The following is a 10916-nucleotide window of genomic DNA, read 5'->3' as shown; positions in this document are numbered from 1 at the left end:
AAACAAATATACCTGAACATCAAATCAACTATTATTATTTGGACCCGGACCTACCTTAATGATTAGGTTAAGCTCGTACCTTAACCTTCCTTAGTATCGAACCCAGCCTGGTACGGTGCCACGGTGGTACCCTGGTGCGCTGGAGGGCCCACATGTCAGTCACATTCACCAACCACCTGCACCCACATCGGTGCCCGAGCAAGCCGCGCTCGAGAGAAACGAGCTTCACCTTCGTTTCCTCCCGGCCTGGCCCAAGGGCGCTTTGGATTCTGTGCTGCATAGGCTCCAACAAAGTGCAGGTAAACAAACAAGTGATTTGTATCTCTCGATCCTATCCATAGTTTTCTTTCTGAAGTAGGAGTAGATATACTTGAGAAAAAACAAGGCCATATGCTCCATCAATAATGCTAGAACTACTACAAGATATGGCTTGGTAGAGAAGAACGGATAATCGGCTTCATGGTGCTTTTACAAATGACTCATCATTTTTGTTTTTTGCCAATTATTCATTATTTCAATTTTTGTTTTGTTTGGTAGTTATGCTCGACTCTAGCTTACAATGATTATTACACTTTTATGTAGAATTTCTAGAAACAACTGAACCGAAACCAGTTATATTTAACCAAACTTCAGAGTCTAAGAATTATCTATACTCGGAGATGATCTTGTCATGTTTGTAATGTACAAGGGCCTCAAGAATTTGCATAAACCGCTGCGATTGTCGTCTTCTAAACGTGGCATTGAGCTCTGCACACCACACAATTTGAAAGTTTTATGTACAAGATTGTGTGTACGTTCTCTTAAACAATACCAAGTGCTTATTTGTACCCGTAACATTGCTACTCAATTCTTACGAAGCATTTGGAACATTATTCAATCGCAAAGCCAGCGAGAGAGCTATGACTTTAAAGATGGCAGCATGGCACAACACCCCCCCCCCCCCCCCCCCCCCCCACCCCCACCCCGGGTCCACCTCCACCTTGGCGCGCTATGTATACGAGCAGCTGGCCTCCGCCACTCCCATCCGTCACATTATCACAAGGAGTCGTCCCGGGTTCCATTCCAATCAAGAAGCCGAGCTGAGCTGTGCCGTGCCCCCACCCCCACGTCCAGCGGTCGAGCACCACCACACCTCCTCCTCCTCCGACGACGACGACAGCGTCATGGGCAACAGCCTGCGGTGCTGCCTGGCCTGCATGGTCCCCTGCGGCGCCCTGGACGTGGTCCGCATCGTGCACCTCAGCGGGCACGTCGACGAGTTCAGCTGCCCCGTAGCTGCGGCCACCGTGCTCGCCGCGAACCCCAACCACACGCTCACCACGGCGTGGTCCCCGTCCGGCGCGGCCGGGTGCGGGTCCAGGAAGCTCGTCATCGTGTCGCCCGACGCCGAGCTCAAGCGCGGCCGCATCTACTTCCTCATCCCGTCCGCGACGCTGCCGGCCGACCGGAGGAGCAAGAAGCAGAGCAGCAGCGGCAGCTCCAAGAAGAGCGGCGGCGGCGGCAGCAAGCGGCCGAGCCAGAGCCGCCGTCACCACCACAGCGCCAAGAAGAGCGCAGCAACTGGCGACACGACGGAGCAGGACAACTACCTGAGGGAGCTGCTCGCCGAGAAGACCGGCGGCCACCACCGGAGGCGGTGGAGCGGCGCCCGCGTCGGCGTGTGGAGGCCGCAGCTTGAGAGCATCGTGGAGGAGGCCTCGGACTAGATCGACGGCTCCAAGAGCTCGATCGCTTATTCTTTTGGTTTTCTTTCTGATCTGCCGATGTGAATACCACCATCGATCGAGGACGAGTCGTCTCCGGCCGGTTCTCACCTCTCGATGCCCTCGACACGTATTGTGATGTCCAGGGTTGAGCGGTCTTTAGTTCGGGAGATGAGGGGAAAATTGTGACAAAATAATTGCAACAGCCCCAACCTGTACAGAAAGATTTGGTTGAGTTCATCCGAAATTTCAAACACATTTGTCCCTTGTCCACTTTTCTCCGTTTGATTAACTTCCGCCGACTCGAATCGAAAACTAACATGCAGGCGGCTCAATTGCTAAATCAAAAATTAAACAGGCAATTTAAAAGCGACAGATCATATTCACGTGCAGAAAATACTCCTCTGCATATGTGGTGCGACAGAGAGATTAGCTTCAATATGGAACGCAGATCCGAGATCAGAAGACGGAGATGCACGTATCTAAGTGTTCCTTAATTAGATTTTGCAAAGCTTTTTCGAAGTCCTTGAGTACGTGCTTCGTTGTTTCGCAAGTCGTCGTCGTTCTGGCGAAGCGGACATAACATGGGGCGCCATTGGGCGTTGTGTTCTTCTCAGAGTCACAGCCTCACAGGCCATTTCGGTGTGCTCAATTGCACATGCACTCGCATAATTTGCACAGAGGCTTGATGGGTTCGTCTGATTCTGACGTTGGTGTCCCGTGTCCTAGACTTTTTTTAGAGACCGCCAAATCGCCAATGTAACACGTACCAGCAGAACAAGCAGTTGTGGCACTGAGCAATGATTCGTTCTTTGGGCCGAAAGGCCTTTTGGGCCTGAGGCTTTGTTAGGCAAGCCGAAGTGCGAACGGCTTGTAGTGTGGTGTCAGGCCCGTGCAGGAGGAGGCATACGAAATTGTGAATGTGCCAGTTGACTTTTTTTTTTTTTTTTGAGAATTACACACATATTTATTTGCACTCAACTTAATCTGGAAGTTTAGCATTATATTAGAGGAGTAAAAATGCTCTCACCATTGGAGATGGTGCTCTGCCACTAGGCAAGGCCTCGAAGGTAAGCTCGTATAGCAATTACATGTGGCTCGTTTAGTTTACATGAGTAGCATATTGAAGGACGATCGTGCCCACCAATCGATTTTTTACTGCTACGAAACAATTTAATTTATTTTTAGAGTCATAAGTCATGCTATTTTCTTTTTAGACGGCTGTTTTCTTGGATTTGAATTCGAGACCATTCTCTTTGTGCCTAGCATTTTTTAATAACTAGATAAGAAGGCTATTTTTTTCTAATTCAGCTACAAAAACTCTGTAGTGACTCTAATAAATAGTTTTTAAGTGAAAAGATTGTCAACTATAAGTTGTACATCTCGTCGAACACTATAATTTTAATATAGAGCATGCCACCGCCGAGGTAGTTTAAAATTTTAAATTTCAAAAATTTGATAACTTATTATTGATGAATATTTGGGCACTTAAACGACCCAAATAAAAAAGTTGGTTTCCAAATTTTAGAGCTCGTCAAGGACCCAATTTTTTAGACAGGTTATGATTGTAGAGCTAGTCTAAATAAAAGGTGGAGGCCACTTATAAATTGCCTCAAGAAATGAATATCGTGACATCTTATAAACCTTTTTTATATCGTCCCCCAACGCTTACGGTATAACATCGCTCTAGAGGATGCTTAGAGTAACTCCAGAAGACTCTTTACGCTCTTCCTAATTTATATGAATAGAGACTTTAGAGAGAAAAAACTCTAATAACCTTTTTAATAGATTTCTAAATATAGACATCCTCTATTCTAGAATTCTTGTTTAGCCAAAGATTGAGAGCGAGGATGACTCTCTAGAGTGCCAGCGTGGACCACCACATCAGCAAACGGGTTTAATTTGGACCTATAACATACCATGTGCCAAGTTCAATGAACAAGATGTGCATTTTATGAGTTCGGGAACCTAAATGACCCTTTGCCAAATTTAGGGGCCGCTAGTGCATTTTACTAAAAAAACAAGATATAGAAAACGATTTTTACTCGAATAACGCTCAAGACTCTTGAAGATGCTCTTAAAGATCCATCGGTTCCTTGATGACTCCATTTTGTAGTTATGTTAAGGAGAGGGCCATGCTAATAATGGTCTATCCAGGGCTACTTTGCTCTATTTTTTCGGTGTACTCCCAACTTCGCTAGCCAAGTAGAGACAGCTCTACGAACTCTATTACAGAGAAAAGGTGAAGTTGAGGGTCTACTCCGAGTATTTGTATTTTGTGGAGCACCTAAAGGGTTACTTCAAAAACTCTAGTTGTTTTTGTGTGTGTGTGTGTGTGAAGTTGTCATGTGTTAGAGTTTGACGAAGCAAAGCTGGTTTTAGTGAAGTGAATGAGTCCCAAACAGACCCCTAATTCTTGTTCGGACGCTCCCTTTCTATCATAATAACAGGATCAGCGACCGAGTTGCCTGCCTCGCGCAGTCGTGCCCCATTTAGCAAGAACATACAGCATCAACGTCGTCGGAAGGGGGCGGGAGCAGCGACCGCTGCTGTTTTGATCCGGTCCTGCATGACTGCATGCCACGCCGCACCGTGCCCCATCCAACTGGAGCGCGCGCAGTCGCGGCGAGAGCGCTGGATGCTCCCGGCTCCCGCCCTCCCGCGCGCTCGTGGTCCGTGACCCGGGCGCCGTGGCGCTCGCGAACACGCAAATCGGTCGACGACCGCAACATTTGTGGTGTGGTGCCATCATTGAGTGGTTCAGCTGGACTCCGAAGAGCAGCTAGCTCGTTTTTTTTTTATGACAAGCTAGCTCGCTTGTGGGTGGCACCCAGGGAGCAAACGCTACGTACCATAGTGTATGTCAGTGTGTGTTGAACGGATTTTGACCCCACTCGCCGCGTACAATCAAGTGCAGCGTCCTCTTGGTCTTCTTGCCCCAAATGTGGCTGACTTGCACTTGCATTGTCTTGTTCAGAGCGAGTCCGCCCTTTTGTTCGCCGACACACACACACGGTCTGTTGAAACTTCACCTAGCAGTACTAGTGGTTAGGCACGGAGGAACCGTGGTCAAAATCCACGGTCAAATCCTTATACACGTTTAATTTAGGAAATGTCTAGTCAACAACAGGGTGTTTTAGCCCCTCCCATCAATCAATTTTTTCTCGTACACTTCCACTGTCTTATAGCTATATTTACACTGTCTTATTACTATATTTACAATGATTTCTTCAGCGTAATTTATTGAAAAAAGTGATGTAATATGGGAATAACACAAATATATGCCAATTTTTTCAAAAAGATTTACAAATTATTTCTATGAATTCCAGACATCAGAGAAATATATATCAAATTATTCACAAATTCTTCAGAAATTAAAAAAAACAAAATCCACACAAGGAGGTGAGAGAGGAGATATTGTCGTAGGGTGTTCCGTGCTCGCGTTCGTGTGTCAGGCAGGGACACAGGCACCGGCATGATTGCTTGCTTGACGCTGAAGCCAAGCGGACGCTTCCACATCACACGGCCCAAGAAACGGTCGATAACAACCAACAAATCAACCGGTTAATCATTAGCCTTCTTTTAATTTAAATAAAAAGCTCAAATACAAGGGACTAGCATGCTGAGCTGCTGCTGACCGATTGTACTCGACACTCATTGACTTTGGGTTAATGCGTACGTGTACTTGACAGTGCATGTGGAGGTGTACCCGTGGAAGGAAGGACGCATCGTTCAATCGGGTGCTACGTGCAGTTCGGCAGGGAGAGACTTTGCTTATGTCAAATGAGAAAAATTACTAGAACTGCTCTTTGAGAACGTGTGCCTGGACACAGATCGAATACAACCGACCAATGCGCCGACTCAAGCTAACCTGAGCCTTAAGCCCATAACTCAACTGATTATGTGGTTTATAATAAAGCCAGTCTACTGATTGAGCTCAGGTCTTCAAATCATGTTTTTTTTCACAAGAAAATGAGAAACTTGCCAAACAAGCATCTGTTATAACTAATCAGTCTACAGAGCTAGTCTTGACAAACAAGCATACGTATGGTAATTTCACAAGAAAATGAGAATACGTGAGGTCATAAATTCTTTACGGTTGGTTACACTAGCTCTGCATCGAGCACTAGCGCGCGCATCTCAATGTAGCAGAGATCGATCAATTTGAATCTTGATGAAAGTTCTATTATGACATAATATTCAGTTCAATTTTGACTACAACATTTTTCATGTGTGAAAAAAAAAATTGAGGAACAAAACTTCTTTACCCTTTTGTCAAATTGCCATGTGTCCTAGACTCTAGTATCCTAAATCCTTTCTTTCCCCTCCACCTGTTAAGGAGAGGCACCCTTGCGGCAAGCATCTCCTCTGCCAACATGGAGGCCTCCAAACAAATAAAGAAATGTGTTCAACCCTATCCTAGACACAACAACAACCCTATGCAAAAGAAACAGTTTTATGGACATCACGTCATGTCTTGCCATGTTCTGCAGTCCTTCAGTCAGTGTAGAGCATCGACTGCGGGAAAAGCGACATGTCCTCTCGGGGCTCCTCCTTGGCCCTCGACGCGTGCATGGCGTCGTTCTGCCTCTGCTGCTGCTGCTGCTGGCTCATGTACGAGCCCATCGGGTTGTCGAAGCCGGCGGAGGAGAACGCGAAGCTGCCGCTGCTCTGCGCCGGCGAGCCAGCGGCGCCGCTGAGGCCGAAAGAGCCCTGCCCGCCGAACCCGTACTGCTGCTGCCCCGTCTGGTAGGCCATGCCCGGCTGCGCCGCGAGGTAGTGGCCGGCGTTGTCCGCGGGCGGCGGCGCGGGCCGGTAGAGTGCGGCGCTGCCACGCGCGGCGGGCACGTCGTGGTTGTGCTTCCCCTCGTAAGTGGTGATCACGGCGCGCAGGTCGTGGGACGCACGCTCCACGTGCTTGCGCACCGGGCAGCCGGCCGTCGTGCACTTGTAGTAGCTCCTGCAGTCACGAGACAGCGTTCACGACGATGAGCAAAAGTTCACACTTGCAGTAAGCTTTTAATTCTTTCCACGGAGAGGGATTTTTTTTTACCTGGGGTTTGGATTTCCCTTCACCACCTTCTGCCCGTACTTCCTCCACCGATAGCCGTCATCGAGGATGTCGATGTCGCTCATGGTCTGGACAACGACCCTCGGCTCACGCACCGTCCGGTTGCCGGCCATGGAGATACCCTCGCCGTCACCGTCTTTCCTCCTGACAAAAGCAACAGGAATTCAATTCCACTTGTTCGATTGTTCCAAGCATGCAACAGAAACAACTTGGCGCAAAAAAAAAAAGGTACTGTGTCACCAAAGCACGCACTCACCATCGCTTGGAATCCGGCTCGTCCTTGTCGAACTCGTCGCCGCCGGCGTTCGCGGCCCGCGGCGAGCCCAAGCCGACCTCGTCGTCCCCGAACGACGCCGAGGAGTTCTCGGGAGTGGCGACGGTCGTCCCGCCGAACGAGTGCTCGGACGCGTCGCCGCCCAGCAGCAGCTGCGCGGCGGCGCTGGAGTTCCTGCGCGTGTTCTGCGGCTTGGCGTGGTTGTGCGTGCCCTTGTACACGATCTCGGTGATCTGGCCGTCCAGCGACCGCTCCACCTTCTTCTTGGTGGGGCAGCTCGGGAAGGTGCACTTGTAGTAGCTGCGCGGGTTCTCGCTCCCCTTCACCTGCTTCTGCCCGTACTTGCGCCAGTTGTACCCGTCGTCCGACGACGGCCTCTGCGACTGCTGCGCCTGGTGGCTGTACCCGCCGCCGCTCGCCGGCACGTGCGGCGCCATTGCGCCGGCGTCCGACGACGCTGCCTGGAACGGCCCGCCGTAGGCAGCCTGGCTGGATCCCGCGTCCATGGCTGCAGGTTGCTGCTGCTGGTAGCCCCATGGCTGCTGCTGCTGCTGCTGACTTCTATACGCCTCTTCACCCTGAAGTGTTGCAAGGGATATTTGTATTATGTTATGGTGGAGTATAATTTTGTCTTTGGCAATTATAGTACAAACAAAAAGATTACAAGATCATGACATGATGCTACCTTTTATATTTGTTATTTTGTGTGCTTATTAAAGAAACAGTCCAGGATACTATGCCAGCCAGTAGTTCTGTTTTTTTAGTGGTGTAGGTGTCTCTTTTGGACAAAGTCATCAAAGAACCCACGAGAGGGTGATGACATAAATGGATGCTGATCTCACCAGTGGGGCCGCTGGAATCGGTGGCTGGAAGGTCGTCGTCGTCCGCACGGCCTCTTCGGTCGTCGGCGCTGTATGGAACGAGAAGTCCGGGTACGTCTGCCTCTGCTCGTCCTTGCCGCCTTGCTCCGCGCCCGGCGTCGCCAGCCAGCTGAACTGCTGCGAGGCGAATGCGTTCGTCGTCGGCGAGGGGAAGATCTGAAACGTGCAAAGCGCATTAGCATTCCAGAAAACATGTGGACGGCAGTGCGCGCCGCTGCACGGACGGCGATGTCCAGCGTGGTGCAGCTGCGCACACGCACGCCTGGTGAGTGCTCCGCGCGACAAGTCAAAGCCCCACGGCCGCGCGACCATGACCCGCACAGAAATGGCAGCAGGGCAATGATGGCGCTGTTTGAGCGGGGTTCGTCCGTGCTTGCTTACACTGGAGCTCAAGAGGGCCGGCGAGTCGAGGAAGTCGGCGGGGTTGAGGCCGCCGGGGATGTTACTGAAGAAGGACGACGGCGTCAGGGGCAGGGACGGCGGGGTCATGGCCTTGTACCTCGACGCCCCGCCGGCCGCGTCCGCGGATCCCCCCAGCATGTCCGTGAAGCTCGTGCTCGCGAACGAGAACGACCCGGGCCTCGAGTTCGCCGCCGGAGCTTCGATGCTCCCGGACGACGAGGTGGTCATCGGCGAACGGCGGAGGGGAAGGGAGTCGCCACTCGCAACGATCAAACCCGCGGCGCTGCGCTGCGACGAGACCGGTCGTGTGTGTGTGTGTGTTCGAGGAGCCTGTCACGTCGTGTCCGGCGTGCACGTCAGGGCTGGCCGGCGCGGTGGTGGTGGAAGGCGATGAGGTGGGAGAGGAGGAGGTGGAGGGAACCGGAGCTGCTTGGTTTTGTTCGGACGGGGAGCTGCGCTGGGCTACATCTATATAGGCTTGGAAAATTTTGACTGTTGACCGGTCAAAGCTCGTGGAGTTTGACTGGCGGCGCTCGCTGGCCAGGCCAGCTTCGCGACGGGATGACTTTGATATACCCACCAATAGTGGCGGACAGCGTGGGTCCACGGTGGCGACGTGGCCTGCGGTCATGTGAGACGGGTGCGCAGGCGGGTAAGATTTTGGGTGACAGAAAGGGTTGGTGGTCACGAAATGTTTCTTTGACCTGCTCAAACGTCCAATGGTATTTCGGGGATCACATGGACTGATTTTTTTATTAAACAATTTTGCTTTAAATTTTGAAATTTGTAATATCTAAAGCTAGTATAGAACGTGACAAAATACATGGTTTATTGAACAAATTTAACTCTAATTGTTTGGATAGGATGTGCGTGTGCATGATCAATGACCCTGTGTTTTATTGTTCTCCCTTCAGATGCTTTCCACAGCTACGCATTCTAGTGTTTAATTTTACTGTTACTGGGATTTTGCTAAATCTGAGACTATTGGATCAACATCGATTAATGAGTAATGTAAATTAGGGGGTCTTTAAACTTATTCGAGAGTGTCGCCTCTATCATGAAACTACTAAATTGCAGTCTCGTATCTCTAAATTCGTTAATAGTGTGTCATGTACTCATGCGAGATTTGAATGTTGCTAATTATTGTTTAAGCGCCCACACAAAAGGAGACAACACGTCCACCTATAATACATACTCCCTCTCCTCGTTGAGAGGAGATGGCTGGTGAACAATAATCAGGGAGTTTGGACCTTCAAAGAATTATTTAATTAGGACGGTTCCGATCTAAAAACTAAATCATATAGACACTACATATATAAACTATATTCTAATTGATATATTCTTTAAAATAACCTTTTGTCCAAGCGCATAGCTTCTCTCTCCCATATCTCTGTATATTGGTTCTCGTGTAGACATAATTTTTTTGTGGCCGTGCCTTGGCATGTTTTTTATTAAGCAGATGTACAGTTATAAGCTAGCCACGGTAATCCCACGATTACCGACGCCTGCGACCCGAACAGATTTACAAACATTCAATTTGCGACCGTATAGACATAGTTTCTTATCTAAAAAATATTTCCTCCTCCCCCTCCTCTCTCTCTCTCTCTCTCTCTCTCTCTCTCTCTCTCTCTCTCTCTCTAAATTTCAATGTCAAATCACCATTTGCTTGGTTAGTATCCTAATTAATGAATATAGAAACTATTAAATTTTGGGTTGTGCCCTTAGAATCTTTTTGAATTCCATATAGCTAATAATTATCTACTAAAATTTATCTGAGGTTCTATTTAGATCCTCATCTAATAAGTAATTAATGTCTTACCTACTACCCAGCTAATAATTACTCCCTCCGTCCCAAAATAAGTGACATTTTTGTTTCCCGAGAAACGACTACCGGCAATTATATATTAAAATATATAAATATTTATGCTAAGTAATTAGTATCATCGAAAAGATTTTTTTGTCTAGTTTTTTAACAAATTTATTTGAAGATGTAAATATTGCACGTATTTTCTACAAATCGAGTCAAACTTGTGGCACGAAAACCCAAAACATCTTTTATTTTGGGACGGAGGGAGTAGTTATTAGCTAGTTTTTTTTTTCAACACAGCTAATAGTTAGTTGAGTACATCCAAACAGGGCTAGCAACTTTAGGGGGGCATGAAACTGCAAATCAACTGCCCATGGATCTTGATGAAATCCTCCTGGCAAGTTTAGGGATAACTTTAAACCATTTAATTTATGTGATCTGTGAGAGAGAATTTTCTAGGCGTTCCAATTTTAGCAAAGCAGCTACAGTCATGTTTCGGCCAGTTATAAAATATAAAGCGGAAGTGAATTGTTTCAACATTTTTACTGGTTGCTCACAACTCGGTATACCACAAGCAAAGTATATGTATGTTAGGTAAACTTTTTCTGAACCTAATAATACAGTAAAGATTGAAGGTTGTATCGTGTTGACATCAACGAGATTCAGTTGCCGTGGACGAGGTGACGAACACATTTGGTCCAATTCAGATGTCGTTTAGAATGCGTTCAAGAGTTCGACACCGAGTGGGGGCTATGATTACTCAACCCGGTGAACTTAG

General features: G+C 48.3%; 2 protein-coding genes across 2 annotated transcripts; one reads left to right on the top strand and one right to left on the bottom strand.

The window, feature by feature from the left end:
* The first annotated feature begins 1041 nt into the window (after positions 1 to 1041).
* LOC136460088 (uncharacterized) lies at positions 1042 to 1863 on the top strand. Its single transcript, XM_066459922.1, has one exon. It carries the CDS (start codon positions 1164 to 1166, stop codon positions 1704 to 1706), a length of 543 nt encoding a protein of 180 aa, XP_066316019.1. The 5' UTR covers positions 1042 to 1163; the 3' UTR covers positions 1707 to 1863.
* Positions 1864 to 5872: 4009 nt separating this feature from the next.
* Positions 5873 to 8756, bottom strand: LOC136460087 (WRKY transcription factor WRKY24-like). Its single transcript, XM_066459921.1, has 5 exons — positions 8311 to 8756; positions 7891 to 8085; positions 7031 to 7626; positions 6757 to 6918; positions 5873 to 6663 (listed from the first exon to the last, which is right to left on the bottom strand). The coding sequence occupies exons 1-5, from the start codon at positions 8557 to 8559 to the stop codon at positions 6201 to 6203; spliced, it is 1665 nt and encodes a 554-aa protein (XP_066316018.1). The 5' UTR covers positions 8560 to 8756; the 3' UTR covers positions 5873 to 6200.
* Positions 8757 to 10916: the final 2160 nt, after the last annotated feature.

This window comes from Miscanthus floridulus, chromosome 6 (genome assembly GCF_019320115.1).
Source record: "Miscanthus floridulus cultivar M001 chromosome 6, ASM1932011v1, whole genome shotgun sequence".
Classification (NCBI taxonomy): Eukaryota; Viridiplantae; Streptophyta; class Magnoliopsida; order Poales; family Poaceae; genus Miscanthus; species Miscanthus floridulus.
The sequence above is the reverse complement of the archived record's forward strand: the minus strand, read 5'-3'. Positions and strand labels throughout refer to the sequence as shown.